We start from the raw sequence: 15926 nt of genomic DNA on the forward strand, positions 1-15926 counted from the left end.
CACTGAGCCCCCCAGGCGCCCATATTTTTGCATTTTGACCTGACAGAAGTGCCCATTAGATGGTCGGCGACCGGCCGGCAGCGTCTGCCTGGGCTCGGAGGGGGCGGGCGCGGCCGAGCGGGGCGGAGGGCGGGGCGGGCGCGGGCCGGGGGGAGGGGCGGGGGCGGGGCCTCCGCGCGGACGAGGGCGAGCGCCTTTGCGAGCTCCGCCCAAGGGGCGCTGCCACCGCTAAGGAGGCGGGCAGACGCCGCTTCTCATTCATTGTCTTGACAAGAGCATCCTCAGCGGGCCGTGTCCGGCTCCGCCAGCTCCTTCCTCCTCCTCCTCCTCCGCGCCCTCCTCCATTTGGGGGGTCCCCCATCTCTCAGCAGCAGGTAAGCCTGGGTCGCGGGGCCAGGGACCGGCCATCACTGCCCGGGGCCACCTGTGGGGCAGGCGTGAGCTCGGCGGAACCGGCCGTGGGGGCGGACGCGCTGTCAGCGCGCCGCCGGGAGAGGGCACAGAGCCGTCCGCGCCGCGCGTGCGGGGGACTCGCCGGGGGGGTGCGGGGAGTGTGCGTGGGAGGGTCCATCTGCGTGTCCCAGGGCTCCGTGCACAGGCCAGGGTGAGGGACCACCGCAGCCAAGATGGAGGTGGGGGAGCCCGGGGGTGGGGGGGCTGGCTCGCCCAGAACGGCGTCGGGGGTGGGGGTGGGGGTGGGGGAGGGGGCAGGGTGGGGTGAGCCGCGCAGCTGCCCTGAGCTTGGAGAGACAGGAAGGGGTTGAGAGCAAAACAAGAAAAGACCAAGTTCCCCTTTCCGCGGTTTCTGAGCCTGGTACCTGCGGGGGGGGGGGGGGCGGCAGGGTGGGGCGATGGCTTCCTGTGCCCCAGCCTGGCTTTGGGGCTCCCGTCTCCGCAGGCCCAGGTTGCTCTCTGGGGACCCATCCCCTCGGCCCTGGACTGCTTCTCCTCACACATGCTTCTCGCCTGCTTTCTGGCAGGTGGACCCGGAGCCTCCCGGGGCAGGCGGGGGGCAGCGGGGCGCCCCGTGAGAAAGGCTGAAGCTGGGAAGGTGGGGTCTGGGAGGTGCCCTCTGAGCAGGTGGCATGGCCCCTAGCTGGCACAAGAAGGGGATGCTCTTGGGAGTCAGGAGGGGGGGGGCGGAGCCTGGGGGGCCAGAGGCAACCCCCCCACCTCACTTGCTCTTCCCCAGCCAGGCTCTCCCCGCAGCCAGGCTGGGGAAACCATCTTCGCTAGGCCTCTGAGAAGTCAGTGCCGCCTCCCCCCTCCCATGCATGGTTCCCGAGCAGGGGGAGATGGCACTCAAGGGCACCTGCTTCGGCAGACTGGAGAGGCAGAGGTGTGAGGAGGAGAAAGTGGGACCCAAGCCATCTGCCTGCTTCTGGGGGCCAGAGACCTGCCTCCTGGACGGGCCCACATGCTGCTTCCCCCTGGATGCCCGGCCCTGAGCCAGGAGGGGAGGGAGGCCAGCCCTGCCCGGGCCCTCAGGAAGCTCCCCGTGTGGGTGTGCGGGGCGTGGAGTGTGGCTGCTGTGACTGAAAGAACCCACCCTCCAGGCTGTCCCCACCCAAGCCCCCCGAGGGTGGCAGTGGGAGCCATTGGAGAGGATGGGCGAAGTCTGGCAGAAGACCGCAGATCAGCCATTGGTGCCCCCCACATCGGGCTCTGCCGGAGTGGCTGAGGGTACAGACACGAGGCCCTGGCGTGGGCAGAGAAGGCGGGCCTTGCGGGCTAGCCAGGAGCGGGAAGGAGTGAGGACCGCAAGCAAGAGGGAGACAGGATGGCCGCTTGCGGGGAAGGGGGCAGGGAGCCCTGGGAGCTGATGCCGGGAAGTTCACTGAGACCTTAAACACCAGCTGAGGGGTGTCCTGGGGGACACGGGGGCACTCTAAGGCCAGAGTCAACCTGAAAAGCCCTCAAACCCATGCGTCCCCCCAGGATGAGCCGGCAGGTGGTCCGCTCCAGCAAGTTCCGCCATGTGTTTGGACAACCCGCCAAGGCCGACCAGTGCTATGAGGACGTGCGCGTCTCCCAGACCACCTGGGACAGTGGCTTCTGTGCCGTCAACCCCAAGTTTGTGGCCCTGATCTGCGAGGCCAGTGGGGGAGGGGCCTTCCTCGTGCTGCCCCTGGGCAAGGTGAGCCCTTGGAGCCCTTGGGGCAGTGGTATTCCCTTTGAGGGGCCTCTGGTCCTCCAGTGGCCCCGCGGGGGTCCTGATTGGGTGACTGTCACCAAGCCTTCTTGGGCTGGAGCGTTGTCAGCTGTAAAACTGAGCTGGGCCACATGAGCCTTCAGCCTCCTCCAGCTCCTACGTGCAGTGGTCGCGTGGAAACTGAAGCTCAGGTGACACCAGAAAGGTCACAAGGCAAGGCCTGCAGACCCGGGCCTTCTCCCATCCGGAGCACAGAGAGGGCTCCATGGAGTCAGGGCAGACCCAGTCGTGCTCCCAGGGTGGGAGGGGCTCCGGGCCTGGGCCTGTCTGAGCACCCCCCACCCAACCCCAGCCCAGGCCAGCTCTGGCCCCCCGGCTGGGGCAGGGGGGAGGATGTGAAAGGCCCTCCCCCCCTTCCCTCTGCTCCTGCTCGCCCTGCCTTCCCCTCTGCTGACCCCCACCCGCAGCATACTCCTGTGCTCTTGGGGGGTGAGACAGGAAGGGGAGATGGGCCCTAAGTTGTTACCTTAAAAGGGCCGATGGAAGCCAAGAGAAGAGGAAGTGGTTGTGGGGCTAGAGCTGGGCCCGCTCTTCACACCGGAAACCGTGCAGCAGCGGCTGTCCCCGGAAGCAGCCATTTCCAAACCTCTGCTCCTGCCTGGGGCCAGTTAGGACAGACTTCCCCGTTCCCTATCCTGTTGGAAGCACCCCTCCCCATCCCCACATTTCCCTGGGGAACCCTAACCTTACTACAACCTCCCTGGCCTCCCTCGGGGAAGCTGGGGTGGGAGGGCCAGCCCTCAGGGCAGAGATGTCAGGACCTTGGCCAGGGTCGGACAGTAAGGCGGGCCCAGGGCCCAGTGTGGCCGCTGGTACCCAGGCCTACACCCCCATCCTGTATTACTTGGGGCCAGCCCTTCTGAGACATCTCTGGGACTGAGGCAGAGGACAAACCCTCCTGCCCTAGGCCCTGTTTCCACGTCCCAGGGACCCCACTGCCTTCATTTCTGGGCCTCTCTGAGGGGCGTGGGGAGGCTGGATCAGGTTTGGAGAGCAGAAGTCCCTCCCTCAGAGGCCCTGCTGTACTCCCTAGACTGGACGTGTGGACAAGAACGTACCCATGGTCTGCGGCCACACAGCCCCAGTGCTGGACATCGCCTGGTGCCCACACAATGATAACGTCATTGCCAGCGGCTCCGAGGATTGCACAGTCATGGTGAGCGGTGGGGGGGGGGGGGGGTGCACACAAGGGTTGGGGGGGTGGGGCTCGAGCCCTGGATCTGACTTTTGGAGCCCGCCGTCTCACTGGCCTCTTCTCTGCAGGTGTGGGAGATCCCTGATGGAGGCCTGACACTGCCCCTGCGGGAGCCCGTCGTCACCCTGGAGGGCCACACCAAGCGCGTGGGCATCGTGGTCTGGCACCCCACGGCCCAGAACGTGCTGCTCAGTGCAGGTGCCTGGCGGGGAGGAGAGGGGCAGGCCGGTCGCCTGACAGCAAGGGAGGGAGGCTCTTGGCTTTCCAACACGGGGGATGTGATCACCCAGGTTGTGACAACGTGATCCTGGTGTGGGACGTGGGCACTGGGGCAGCTGTGCTGACGCTGGGCTCCGACGTGCACCCGGACACCATCTACAGCGTGGACTGGAGCCGAGACGGCGCCCTCATTTGCACCTCCTGCCGGGACAAGCGAGTGCGCATCATCGAGCCGCGCAAAGGCACTGTGGTTGCTGTGAGTTGCCCTGAGTTGGGACCTTTGACCCTAGGACCTTCACCCTCCTACACCATCAGCCAGGTCCCCGGATGCTGCCCTCTCTCGCCCTCAGCTGGAGTCTGGTGCTTAGGATGTGTGTGGGGGCACTTGACTGACCACCTGCCTTTTCCTGCAGGAGAAGGACCGTCCCCATGAGGGGACCCGGCCTGTGCGCGCAGTCTTCGTATCCGATGGAAAGATCCTGACCACGGGCTTCAGCCGCATGAGTGAGCGGCAGGTGGCGCTGTGGGACACGGTGAGCGCCGGGCGGGCGAGCGGCGATCGGGCTCCGCGGGAGGCTCGGTCCCTGCCCTGCCACTTGCCGGATCATATGGAGCCTCAGTTTACCTTCTGTGGGATGGGGTCTCCACCCCGAGTCCCTGCCCAGGGCTCCTTCCAGGCCCGACTTGGCCCAGCTCATTGTTCCCCGCCTCCCCTTCTCCCCCCTCCCCCCCATCTCTGCAGAAGCACCTGGAGGAGCCACTGTCCCTGCAGGAACTGGACACCAGCAGCGGCGTCCTTCTGCCCTTCTTCGACCCCGACACCAACATAGTCTACCTCTGTGGCAAGGTGTCCCCGTCGGGCCGGGGCTCCCGGGCAGGAGGTGGGGGGATGGGCGGGACTTGGAAAGGCCAGGCGAGAGGACTCCACGGTGTTGACCCCTGCCCTCGCACCACCTCCTGCAGGGGGACAGCTCCATCCGGTACTTCGAGATCACTTCCGAGGCCCCGTTCCTGCACTATCTCTCCATGTTCAGTTCCAAGGAGTCCCAGCGGGGCATGGGCTACATGCCCAAACGTGGCCTGGAGGTGAACAAGTGTGAGATTGCCAGGTGACTGACCCTGACCCTGACCCGAGCACGCACCCTGGGCTGTTTGGACCCCATGGGGACCTTCGGTTCCAGCCCAGCCCTGCGGTGGTCGCTGCTCACCTCCTTATTTCCACAGATTCTACAAGCTGCACGAGCGGCGGTGTGAGCCCATCGCCATGACAGTGCCTAGAAAGGTGATGCTCCCATGTCCCCTCCTGGGCTGGGCCAGGCACGGACCTCACACAGTTGCAGGGTGGCGGTGAGGCCCAAGCACTCTCTTAACCAGCCCTGGCCTTGCCCACAGTCGGACCTGTTCCAGGAGGACCTTTACCCACCCACCGCAGGGCCCGATGCTGCCCTCACGGCTGAGGAGTGGCTGGGCGGCCGGGACGCCGGACCCCTCCTCCTTTCCCTCAAGGACGGCTACGTGCCTCCAAAGAGCCGGGAGCTGAGGGTCAACCGGGGCCTGGACACGGGGCGCAGGAAGACAGCTCCAGAGGCCAGTGGGACCCCCAGCTCGGTGAGAAGCAGATGCGAATCTGGGAGTCGGGCAGGGGCTGCTACTGCCGGGGTCATTGTCCCAGTAGGAGGAGGCTGACCCTCTGGGGGCCGAGAGCAGGTCATGCTCAGGCCTCAGAGAACAGATTTCAGTTTCTTGGCCTGCAGCCGCCCAGGGAGCTGCGGAGAGACAGGCTGGCCCCGGAGCTCTTGGGAGGGCGGAGGGGGAATGGCCGGAGGAGGGGGAGCCTGTGACAGAGCTAGGACTGATGCAGCACGACATTCCCCAGGACGCCGTAGCCCGGCTGGAGGAGGAGATGAAGAAGCTCCAGGCCACGGTGCAGGAGCTACAGCAGCGCTTGGAGAGGCTGGAGGAGACGGTCCAGGCCAAGTAGAGGACCCGAGGGCCTCAGCCGGGGCCTGGCATCCCCGGCCTCCCTCCATTCACGCCCTTCTCCTCAGGCCGCGATGGCAGATCAAAAAATAATAATAAAATGGCTTTATTTTCTGGTATCTCTGACTCCGCTGGTCACCTGGATGCCGGGTCTGCTGAACTGACCTGCCCTTGAGCTGTCCCTCGGTTGCCTTGATGAGACTGGCCCATGCGGGGGAGTGGGCGGGGTAGGGGATGCCTCTGAGCACCGGAGGCTGCAAGGGAACAGGCCACAGTGGGTGGCAGCCGCGGCCTTGCTTGGGTGGGTTGAGAACTGGCAGGGTCTGGGCTACACAAGGCCCTTGCCTGGGGCCACAAGAATTCACATAACAACAGAATTCGCCTTTCCTAGTCAACCAGGTCACCGTCGGTGGTGGGGAAACTGAACTCACGGGACACTTAAGACGGCAGTCCTGGGATGTGTTTCAAATGCAAGCCCAAGGGAGCAAAATCAGGGGATCTTTTGGGAGGCCAAAGCTTAGAACCAAACCCTGGTTTACAGGGGAGGACCCGGGAGGCACAGAGCAGGAGGACCGCGGGGAGGCAGACCTTGAGTCAGGAGCCGTCCGCCTCTTCCAGTTCCCAGTCTTCCCCGCAGTATGGCCCTATCCATTTGGGGGTTAGGTGGGGGTCCCGGCCACAGCGGCAGACCTCCCCTCATACCACAGAGGGACCACAGCAAGGACTAAGTGCCTCATTCACCCCCCGACTCCCCTTCAGGACGTGGGGGAGAACCACCTGTGTAGAGAGGCAGCTGCATGGATGCCCTGTTGGCCCATCTGAGTCTCAATCTCTATGCAAGCCATGTGACCCTGCGCCGGTCACTTCTCTCCAGGCCTCAGGTGCTCTATAAAATCGGGAGGGACAGCATCACAGCTCTGTGAACGCAGTGGGTGGATCCAATCAGGGCTGTGATAGAGAAGCAGAAAATCTGGAACGTGCGCCTCTTAAAGTGACACTCCTTCCCTGAGCCTCTCCCACAGAGCGGTGGTGACGCGGCCTCCTAGGGAAGTCATACATGAGTACACTCAGTCAGTAGCTCTCCCCCTGGTCCAAGGGACCAAGTAAAGTTCAGGAAAGCCTCCTAGGAATGGAGAAGGGTTAAACCGTCATCACCATGACTTCAAGCTTTACTAGGCCCTTCTCCCTCTGTTAGGAACAAGAGGGAGGTAGGAAGTGGGATGGTTATTTGGGGCCAAGGAACTAGTCTTGAAGAGGGGAACAGAGTGGTGGGATGGTTCAAGACTGTAACCCCTCACTCCCAAAGAGCTCTGGCCCCTCCTGGGTCCCACAGAACCCATCTGTGCCAGACCTTACCAATCCTGGCACCTGTGTTTAAGACTGCTACAAGGGTATCATGTGCCCAATTTTATGGCCTCATTTTCCTGCTTTAACCCTATCCGTACGTCCTGCCCCCAGCTCCATTCCTGAAATTCTCATGGTCTCCCCAGGGGCAACTGTGACCATCCAAAGCCCTGGGCTAAAGGGTCAATTGTATTTTCTGCAGCGGAGCAGGAAACAGCAGCCTTCCAGAAGTTGTGGTGTCCCCACTGGGGTACCACATCCCCTGAGACCATGAGAGGCTGGATAACCTGCAGGGAAGCATAGGACCCTCCATCATGCCTCTGACATTAGGGTGACACTGGGGAGTGGGGGAAGTTTGATAAATTGGCCAGTGCCCTGAAATCCCGAGTACGTGTCCATCTGTGCACCCTGAAAACTGACAGAGGGCGGGATCCCCTGGTAATGGCCAAGGAACCGCGGCACCGTCCCTAGGGCTCTACCAAGGATTGCAGAGAAGGCCGGGGCTGCCTGCCCCGGGGGATACTTTAAGGACAGAACTTTCACTTTGTAAGTGGGGACACAGAGGCCTGTGTGTGAAGGACTTGTCCGAGGTAAAGACCATGGAGAGTGGCCGAGCAGGGAGAAACCAGGCTCTAGACTCCAGCTCCGCATCCGTCCACCCTCCCACGCACAACACACTGACACAGAAGCTGGCCCTGATTCATAATTTAATGGCTGTGCAGGCCTTGGTCTCTTATTTCTGCTGCTCGCGGGCCCACTGCTCTGGGGTCAGGGTTTTCTGCTCAAAGGCATGAATGTGCAGAAGCTCTTCAGCTAGGCACGTGTTCACCAGCCTGGGGGAGAGACGGGGTTAGGAAATGGAAGGCCAGGGCCTGAGTCACGGCCTCCGAAGGCAGGGCGATCCAGGAGACTGGACGTGTCCCCCAAATTGGGACCCCGGGACTTGGGAACCAAAGAGGCAGAGGCCCCAGTCTCCATACAGGGGTCACGAAGGCGGGATCCTTGGGGCTGCGGTTCACGGTGCCGGACCGCACTGGCGGGGGCGAGGGAGTTAGATTTGGGGGACAGGCCGGGGCTGGGGTCCCGGCGCCGAGATCGCGCCGAGCGAGGTATTCCCGAGGTCTCACCGGTGTCTCTGAAGCAGTGGCTTCCCCTCGAACTTGGCCGACACCACCAGGACTCGGAAGCTGGACGCGCAACGGTGGGGAGTCGTGTCCTCGACTTCCTAGGAGGCCGAACGGAGGGAGCGTGTGACAGCCGCCCTCGGGGGCGCTTTCCCGCTCGCTGGGCGAATCCAGGCCGCTCAACTCACCACATGCTCCGCCTCCAGGTCCCGCTGCAGCTTCTCCCGGAGGTATTCGGCGCTGAGCTCCATCGCGGCGGCCCAGAAGGGGCGACAGCCCAGCCGTGAGGGAACCCCAGCTCCGACCCCGGCCACACCGCTTCCGCCCTTACCGACGCCACTTCCGCTGAGGCCAGCACTTCCGCCCTCACGCAGGCGTCCGTGAACCCAGCACTTCCGCCCTCACGCAGGCCCTACTTTCCAACAGTCCCGGGCTCCGCGGTTACCCTCAGCCGGCCAGAGTCTGCACAAGGCCGGATTCGGGCGCTCAGGGGCGTCCGCCGTCTGCACCGCAGCCTGGGTTCTGTGGGCCGGTTTGGACCCCCGACGCCAGCCAGGAGGGTGAGCGAACCTGCCCTGCTGCGGTCTCTAGGGTGCCTCGGGGTCGCCCCCAGACGCTTTTTCCGAGACAAGCATCTTGCGGCCCTGGCAGCTCGGCCCTCCCTGAGGTCACAGGCCGCAGCAATCAACCCAAAGCCCCGATGGGCCCTGCGGGGGACACGGCGAGGCCCGGCCGCTTCTTCGGCGTCTACCTGCTCTACTGCCTGAACCCTCGGCACCGGGGCCGCGTCTACGTGGGCTTCACCGTCAACCCTGCTCGTCGGGTCCAGCAGCACAACGGCGGCCGCAAAAAAGGCGGGGCCTGGCGGACCAGCGGGCGCGGGCCCTGGTAAGAGGTAGCGGACTTCGGGGAGGAGAAGCCTGCCGAGAGGGGCGGGGCCAGGAGAGTGGGCGGAGCCCTAGGGTGGCGGATCCCAGGCCCGGGGGGCGGGGTCCTGCCGGGGAGGGCGGGCCTGCCGTGGGGGAGGAGCGCGGCCCCCACAGGGGAAGGCGGGGCCCTATGAAACTCCGCCGTGGGACTAAGGAAGGGAATGGGTAGGGAGCACCGTTCCAGGCTTGGGGGGTGACCGCGGGCTGAGGAGCCGGCGGGGGTGGAAAAGACCCTGCGAGCGAGACGAACTGAGGAGGCCAGTTAAGAACCTGTGCCGGAGGCGGGGCCTGGGGTTGGCAGGTGCGAAGGGACGGACCTCCACGCAGGGGGCGGGGCCTCGCGGCCGAGGGCTGAAGCCGGGCGTGGGGCTTGCGCTTCCGCGAGGGTGGGGCGGGGGGTGAACCCCGGTGAGGGGCTCCGGCCCGACAGCGGTGGGGGCGGACTCTCACGGGCCGCGTCCTCGTTCCCGGCCCCAGGGAGATGGTGCTGCTCGTGCACGGCTTCCCCTCCGCCGTGGCCGCCCTTCGGGTAAGGAGCGAGCCGGGGGCGCGGGGAAGGCGGGCCGGGCCGTGGGGGGGTCGCCCGGAGGCCCTGAAGCCCGTCCCCCCCGCCCGCAGTTCGAGTGGGCCTGGCAGCACCCGCACGCCTCGCGCCGCCTGACGCACGTGGGTCCGCGCCTGCGCAGCGAGGCGGCCTTCGCCTTCCACCTGCGCGTGCTCGCGCACATGCTGCGCGCGCCGCCCTGGGCGCGCCTGCCGCTGACCGTGCGCTGGCCGCGCGCCGACTTCCGCCGAGAGCTGTGCCCGCCGCCGCCGCCGCACATGCCGCTGGCCTTCGGGCCCCCGCCGGCCCGGGCCTCCGCGCGCAGCAGCCGCTCGGGTCCCGACCCGGAGTCAGGGCCGCCCCCGGACGCCGAGGCTGTCTGCGCCCTGTGCGCGCGCCCCTTCCAGGTGAGCCGCCCCGCCTGGTGCTCGCGGGGAGACCGGGCTCGGGCCCCTGGGGACCCCGCCGTTCGCGGACGGGCCGGGCAGCCCTCAGTCGCCCTTTGCGCTCGTCGCCAAGACGGGGACGGCGGTCCTTCTGCCGTCGCGAAACCTGTGCCTTTCTCGAGGCCTTTTGCGCTGGACCTTAGACGGGAAGGTTCTCCTAGACCTTCACCCCAGTCTTGACGACGTGCCGCCGGCCCCGGCCCCTCGCGGTCGTCCGGGCGCCCCCGTGGGCAGCCGCGCGTCTTCCGTGAGCGCTTCCCTGCCTCGTTGTGCCCTTAGAGCCCATAAACTTAGGGTCTAACGGAGTCGGAGTCGGCGTCGTATTGATCCTGTCAGTGTCCCCTGCCCCCTCCAGGGCCGTCCTTGCTCACTGCTGCTGAGGAGGGTCTGGCAGGGCGCCCGGGTGGCTCGTCGTTAAGCCTCTGCCTTCACCTCAGGTCATGATCCCGGGGTCCTGGGATGGAGCCCCACGTGCTCGGCCCGAAGCCCGCTTCCCCTCCCCCGCCCCGCCTGCTTGGGTTCCCTCGTTGTCTCTCTCTGCCAGATAAGTACAGTTCTTGAAAGAAAAGAAAAGGGTCTGGCAAATAGCAGGTGCCCATGATCCATCCATATTTAAGGAACGAACCGAGATGGTGGGTCCGACTTCTGAGCTCCCCGGAAATGTAAATTGAGTACCTGCCGTTGGGGTCAGGGTTAGGGGACCCCCCTGAGATGCTGAGCCCGCGAGAACTGCAAGTCTGGCGACAGCGGCCTGTGCTAATGCTCAGGGACACCGGCCGCCTTAGTCCCTGTGGGTAGGGATCGCCACCTCTCTGTGCCTCAGTTTCATCTATAAAACGCAAATACTAGTAGTGTGTGACTTGCAGCGTTGTTGAACGTGAAGCTTCTGGACCGGTGTCTTTCCGTATTTATTTCCGTAGAACGTGAGCTCCATCATTCCTTCTGGTTTTCTCTTAACTTGCCTGCCCTCTCTCCCCCGCCCGGCGCCCCAGCAGGAAGAGGAGGGCCCCCTGTGCTGCCCCCACCCCGGCTGCTGCCTCAGAGCCCACATGATCTGCCTAGCAGAGGAGTTCTTGCGAGAGGAGCCGGAGGAGCTTCTGCCTCTGGAGGGCCAGTGCCCTGGGTGAGTCCCAGCACCCCCGCCCCAGCCTGGTTGAGTTCTGGGAAGATGGCGCCAGTGGTCCAAGTCCAGGCTCCGGGGCAGCCGAGTCCGTGTCTCCGCCGCCGAGGGCCTGGCCTGGAGGAGGCTTGTGAGTCTGACTCTTTGTCCTGCCAACTGCGCTCGTTGGTAGCTGTAAGAACTCAGTGCTGTGGGGAGACCTGATCTGGCTGTGCCAGGTGGGCACCGAGGAGGAAGCGGAGGACCTGGAGTTAGAAGAGGTGAGAGGTGGCTCTGGCCCCAGCCTCCCGACCCCACCCCGTCCCCGAGGCTGCCTTTGACCAGTCCTCCTGTCTCCACAGGAACACTGGACAGACATGCTGGAGACCTGATCCTCGGCGCCCCTCACCCTCTGCCCACTCCTTGTCTCTGGCTGGGTACTTTTTACTTGAGTACAATAAAGAGTCTGAGTTAAGGGAACTTTCTGGTGATTGCCGGGGATGCTGGAGCTCGGAGACGGAGGCCCTGCCCGTGCCTGGGGCCCGAGGAGAAGAGCAGAGTGGGGAGGGGCCGCTCGCTTGTGTGCACCAGCCTCTCCCCTTCCTGGAGGCCCACGTGCCTTGGCTTTTCCTTCACATGCTTCTGAGGTCACACAATTCTTTTTTTTTTTTTTAAAGATTTTATGTATTTATTTGACAGAGACCGTGAGAGAAGGAACACAAGCAGGGGCAGTGGGAGAGGGAGAAGCAGGCCTCCCACTGAGCAGGGAGCCCGATGCGGGGCTCAGTCCCAGGACCCTGGGATCATGACTTGAGTCGAAGGCAGATGCCCAATGACTAAGCCACCCAGGTGCCCCTCACACGATTGCTTGGGAGACTCACACCCTTGATTCAGAGCCCGTCCAAACCCAGTGTCCAGGTTGACTTTGGACTTTAATCCAGATAGTAGGACAAAGGGCATGAGTGGGGTGGGTGGGGGGATACACTACCCCATGGGGCCCTGTGGCTCTCCACGCCCCAGTTCCTTCTTGTCTCTGGCTGCAGAGCCCCTTCAAAACCAGTGAAAGAAAAGCTCCTTGTGGGGCCCATGGCTCTGCAGTCCGTGGGAGCTGTGTGTGCAGCTGGCCTCAGTCCCAGGGTTATGAGACTGGTTCTTGCTCTTTTCTCTCCCTCCTGCCTCAGAAAGCCTGTCCTGTCTCTGCTCCACCCCAACCCCGCACCCCTGCCCCTCCCCCCCACTGCTCTGTACTGGCCTTGTGGTCAGAGGTCAGACCAGCAGTTCTGGAAAGCCTGTGCTGCTGGGGGGTGCCTGGGGGCCACTCCTAGCCAGAACCTCTGGCATCGGCAAGACTGGCCTGGAGCCAACAGGAAGGTGAGTGGCCCTGCTCACAAGGGTGTCACCTTTCCTCTCTGGTCTGCCCCCTCTAAACTGGCTGGGGCCATCAGGACAAGCTGTTGGTTGGCCCGCCCCACCGGGGTGGAGTACAGAGGGCAGGTCAGAGCCAAGATTCCAGCTGCAAAACACCCCGCAGAATGAAAGTGAAGGCTTTTGTCTAGTTTCAGTCTTCCCTTTATTTTCTACACACTAAACCCACATCTTGGGTTTTCAGGCCCATTTAAGCTTGGCTCCTGCTGGGGTGCAAAGGCGCAGCAGCACAGGGGCCCTCCCACTCTAAGCTCCACCCACTCCTTCCTGGAGGCTGGCTCCAGACCCTCCCACTTGGAATTCATAAACCCTTCAGCTTGGAGAACAGTGCTGCACCCACCCCACCCACGGCACCCGGTTCGCCACAGCACAGAGTGGTCACAGGACCGACATCCAGAGAGGTCTGGTGAGTTCTCCCGGTGGGGCGGCTGGGCAGGGCTAGCTCCTGGCCCTTTCCCTCTGGATGGGCCATCTCAGTCAGCCGACACGACCCCAGGCCGAAACCCCCTCCCCTTTCTGCTGACCCGTCACTTAGCTCAGCTGCATGCCAGACTCTGGCGCCACAAAACAGGCTCAAGTTGCTCACTGGCTGTGTTTATCCCCGAGCCAAGATGGCGTGGTTTGGCTTCTGGAATGTTTTTGGCGATGCATGAGGGGCCCAGGCTGCTCCGGGGACCGGCAGGGGGAGTGGGGCCAGTGCCGCAGGCCAGGGGCCGCCGCAGAGGTAGTGGAGGAGAGCTGGCAGGAGAGGACTTAGGACGGGCAGGCACTCGAGTAGGAGCTCTCAAGGGTGCACTGGAATCCGCTGGAGCTTCCAGAAGACTGGGACGGGGCCCCAGAGCGCGATGTCGTTGATGTGGGATGTGGCCTCAGGCACCCGGATCTGCAGGACGAGCCCTGCAGGACAGCGAAGGCGCAAGCCAGCGCCAGCCCCCCTGTGTGAGTGTTGGGTGTGGGTTCGAGCCCCAGCTCCTGCCGCTCACCAGCTTTGTGAGCAGGGCCCAGTCAGCCCCAGGCCTTCCTCGTGAAGCAGGATTTCAACACATGGCGTGTCACGGTGTTGTTAAGGCAAGTTGGCCGCCCTCTGTCCCTGACGCGGTGGAATGGAGCACATCCAAGACACCTCACGCCCGCCGCTGGCGTATGTGAAGGGAATCCCTCTCATCAAGTACTTTGCAGAGGCCCTGGGCTCCCTGCAGGACTTCCAAGCCTGGCCTGACGACCTGCTTATCAGCACCTACCCCAAATCTGGTAGGTGGAGAGGACCATAGTCCCCCACGTCGGACCAGCCAGGACCTGCCCTTGACCCAGCTCCCCTCCCCTCCCCCCTGCTCTCCAGGCACCACCTGGGTGAGCGAGATCCTCGACATGATCTACCAGGGCGGTGACCTACAGAAGTGTCGCCGGGCCTCCATCTTCATGCGGGTACCCTTCCTGGAGTTCAAGGCTCCAGGTGTTCCCACAGGTTCGCACGGGGGCTCTGGGCACCAGGGGAGCAGAGGGAGGGGCAGGACTGGGCTCCAGCTCAGCGGACCTTTCCCTCCTCCTGGTATAGGTTTGGAGGCTCTGAAAGATACACCAGCCCCACGACTCATTAAGACGCACCTGCCCTTGGCTCTGCTCCCTCAGACCTTGCTGGATCAGAAGGTCAAGGTGAGTGACAGAGGAAGCCAGGGAAGGTGGTCACTGGGGCCTTCCCAGCTTTAGCCTTTTCTGCTGGGAAGGTCTCACCGGAAGCGGGCAGGGGGTGGTCTTCATCCTGTGGCGGGGGTCTGTGCAAGGGAGAGTCCTGTGCGGAGCTGAGAAAGGCCGCCCCAGGCCCGGGGAGGAGGGGGCTGGTGAGAACCAAGCATACCAACGTCCCAGTCTGGGTGTGGCAGCACTGAGGGGACAAGATGAGCATCAGGTATGGTGTCGGGGACCACAAGCAAGTCAGCCTCCAGGTCAGTGTCCCTCTTGGCCAGACCAAGAGCGAGCTTCCCTCACTGGGCTGCTGTGGAAGGCGGAACTGCCCGGCTCGCTGTGTGGTGATGGTGATTGGGTGTGGGGGGGACATTTGTCCTTCCAGGTGGTCTACGTGGCCCGCAACGCCAAGGATGTGGCTGTCTCCTTTTACCACTTCTACCGCATGGCCAAGGTGCACCCGGACCCTGGCACCTGGGACTGCTTCCTGGAGAAGTTCATGGCTGGGGAAGGTGGGCCTGAGTCTGGGGGAAGGAGTGGGGTGGAGCTGAGCGGCCGCCAGCCCGAGCTAATACCGGCCTGTGTGTCCGTGTCCCTGCCCCTCCCCGCAGTGTCCTACGGGTCCTGGTACCAGCACGTGCGGGAGTGGTGGGAGCTGAGTCACACCCACCCTGTTCTCTACCTCTTCTACGAGGACATGAAAGAGGTGAGGCCACCCGCTGCTGCTTCCCTCCAGGCAGGGACCTCCCCAGGACCTGCCAAGGCCCTTTCCCCAGGACCTGCCAAGGCCCTTTCGGCTGCCTGTCTCTGGCGCCGCCCCTCCCCCCCAGCCCCTCCAGTCCCTCCTTCCTGCCAGGGACTTGAGCTGCAGCGTCACCCAGGCAGCAAGGCTGTATAGCTCTGATCTCAGACCCAAGCGACACAGAGCCAGCCACCCGCCGGCATCTCCTGTGGCCAGTTAGGAAAGAGGACCATCCCTGCCCTCACCCATCAGGACCCAAATAGGAGCTTCGTTCAGGGTCATAGGGCAGGGGCAGCTAATGTGCCCCAGGGAAAGAGGACCCAAGTCAAGGAGCCGGGGCTGAGAGGTCTCTAGGCGGAGGTGGCCAGGTCCTGGAGGAGTGGGGACCGTCCCTTTTATTTGCTCAGTGAGCCATCCAGCCGCCACTGCAGAGCCCCTCTGCTCTCCAGAACCCCAAGCGGGAGATTCAGAAGATCCTGCAGTTCTTGGGGCGCTCCCTGCCGGAGGAGACCGTGGAGCTCATTGTCCAGCAAACGTCCTTCAAGGAGATGAAGAAAAACTCCATGGCGAACTACAGCACCATACCCGCGGACATCATGGACCACAGCATTTCGGCCTTCATGAGGAAAGGTCAGTGCCTGTGCGGGACGGGCCTCGGGGCAGGCGAGCTGGACGTGGAGGCGGGGGCGGGCCTGAGCCCCCCGGGGCCTGCGCTGCGGCTGGGGCCTGTAGCCGCCCTCCCGTCTGTCCGCAGGCATCACGGGGGACTGGAAGACCACCTTCACTGTGGCCCAGAATGAGCGCTTTGATGCGGACTATGCCGGGAAGATGGAGGGCTGCGGCCTCAGCTTCCGCACGGAGCTCTGAGTGGTGTCCCTGGGAGGCACGCCCAAGGCCCCGCGGCTGTGACCCGCCCCCAGCCTCAAAAATAAAATTCCACGTGTATCACACCGAGAGCCTTTAATGCAAGCCAAGAGCAAAAAA

General features: G+C 64.0%; 4 protein-coding genes across 8 annotated transcripts in view; 3 read left to right on the forward strand and 1 right to left on the reverse strand.

Moving 5' to 3' along the window:
• Window positions 1-5725, forward strand: part of CORO1A (coronin 1A) — a 33727-nt gene extending 28002 nt beyond the window's left edge. Inside the window, exons 1-11 of one of the 2 annotated variants that reach the window (XM_082714528.1) lie at window positions 184-374; window positions 1939-2137; window positions 3246-3368; window positions 3476-3605; window positions 3698-3882; window positions 4040-4159; window positions 4369-4473; window positions 4590-4735; window positions 4851-4908; window positions 5019-5234; window positions 5503-5725. In XM_082714528.1, the coding sequence (XP_082570654.1) occupies window positions 1940-2137; window positions 3246-3368; window positions 3476-3605; window positions 3698-3882; window positions 4040-4159; window positions 4369-4473; window positions 4590-4735; window positions 4851-4908; window positions 5019-5234; window positions 5503-5607 (1386 nt within the window). In that variant the 5' untranslated portion in view covers window positions 184-374; window position 1939 and the 3' untranslated portion in view covers window positions 5608-5725. Of the gene's footprint in view, window positions 1-183; window positions 375-1938; window positions 2138-3245; window positions 3369-3475; window positions 3606-3697; window positions 3883-4039; window positions 4160-4368; window positions 4474-4589; window positions 4736-4850; window positions 4909-5018; window positions 5235-5502 lie in introns of those variants that run through there. The other variant, XM_082714529.1, reaches the window with a different exon arrangement.
• On the reverse strand, window positions 5697-8391 carry LOC309854899 (bolA-like protein 2). 2 transcript variants are annotated; one of them, XM_082714547.1, is made up of 3 exons: window positions 8263-8391; window positions 8078-8175; window positions 5697-6648 (listed from the first exon to the last, which is right to left on the reverse strand). In XM_082714547.1, exons 1-3 carry the CDS (start codon window positions 8323-8325, stop codon window positions 6549-6551), a joined length of 261 nt encoding a protein of 86 aa, XP_082570673.1. In that variant the 5' UTR covers window positions 8326-8391; the 3' UTR covers window positions 5697-6548. The 2 variants fall into 2 exon arrangements, with proteins under 2 accessions (XP_082570673.1, XP_082570672.1); XM_082714546.1 differs by lacking the exon at window positions 5697-6648 and adding an exon at window positions 7645-7783.
• A 383-nt stretch (window positions 8392-8774) lies between these two features.
• On the forward strand, window positions 8775-11567 carry SLX1A (SLX1 homolog A, structure-specific endonuclease subunit; the record flags this gene model as incomplete). 2 transcript variants are annotated; one of them, XM_082714537.1, is made up of 6 exons in its annotated part: window positions 8775-8962; window positions 9481-9532; window positions 9622-9954; window positions 10989-11116; window positions 11286-11373; window positions 11455-11567. In XM_082714537.1, 6 exons carry the CDS (start codon window positions 8775-8777, stop codon window positions 11482-11484), a joined length of 819 nt encoding a protein of 272 aa, XP_082570663.1. In that variant the 3' UTR covers window positions 11485-11567. The 2 variants fall into 2 exon arrangements, with proteins under 2 accessions (XP_082570663.1, XP_082570664.1); XM_082714538.1 differs by lacking the exon at window positions 9622-9954.
• Window positions 11568-12349: 782 nt separating this feature from the next.
• On the forward strand, window positions 12350-15888 carry LOC309854896 (sulfotransferase 1A1). 2 transcript variants are annotated; one of them, XM_082714536.1, is made up of 9 exons: window positions 12350-12463; window positions 12702-12923; window positions 13697-13768; window positions 13857-13982; window positions 14073-14170; window positions 14586-14712; window positions 14812-14906; window positions 15392-15572; window positions 15697-15888. In XM_082714536.1, exons 4-9 carry the CDS (start codon window positions 13886-13888, stop codon window positions 15807-15809), a joined length of 711 nt encoding a protein of 236 aa, XP_082570662.1. In that variant the 5' UTR covers window positions 12350-12463; window positions 12702-12923; window positions 13697-13768; window positions 13857-13885; the 3' UTR covers window positions 15810-15888. The 2 variants fall into 2 exon arrangements, with proteins under 2 accessions (XP_082570662.1, XP_082570661.1); XM_082714535.1 differs by lacking the exon at window positions 12350-12463 and having other exon boundaries at window positions 12481-12923; window positions 13586-13768.
• The last annotated feature ends 38 nt before the right edge of the window (window positions 15889-15926 follow it).

Source organism: Mustela nivalis, assembly GCF_964662115.1.
Source record: "Mustela nivalis genome assembly, chromosome: 19".
Classification (NCBI taxonomy): Eukaryota; Metazoa; Chordata; class Mammalia; order Carnivora; family Mustelidae; genus Mustela; species Mustela nivalis.

Excerpts from the sequence above, each read along its gene's own strand:
- LOC309854896 (XM_082714535.1), top strand. The coding sequence starts at position 13,621 with ATGGAGCACATCCAAGACACCTCACGCCCGCCGCTGGCGTATGTGAAG. Across the intron at positions 14,171-14,585 it reads TGCTGGATCAGAAGGTCAAG|GTGGTCTACGTGGCCCGCAA; the intron begins GTGAGTGACAGA and ends TTGTCCTTCCAG. Across the intron at positions 14,713-14,811 it reads GAAGTTCATGGCTGGGGAAG|TGTCCTACGGGTCCTGGTAC; the intron begins GTGGGCCTGAGT and ends CCCTCCCCGCAG.
- LOC309854899 (XM_082714547.1), bottom strand. The coding sequence starts at position 8,325 with ATGGAGCTCAGCGCCGAATACCTCCGGGAGAAGCTGCAGCGGGACCTG. Across the intron at positions 8,176-8,262 it reads ACCTGGAGGCGGAGCATGTG|GAAGTCGAGGACACGACTCC; the intron begins GTGAGTTGAGCG and ends TCGGCCTCCTAG. Across the intron at positions 6,649-8,077 it reads CCACTGCTTCAGAGACACCG|GAGGCCGCGTCACCACCGCT; the intron begins GTGAGACCTCGG and ends TGACTTCCCTAG.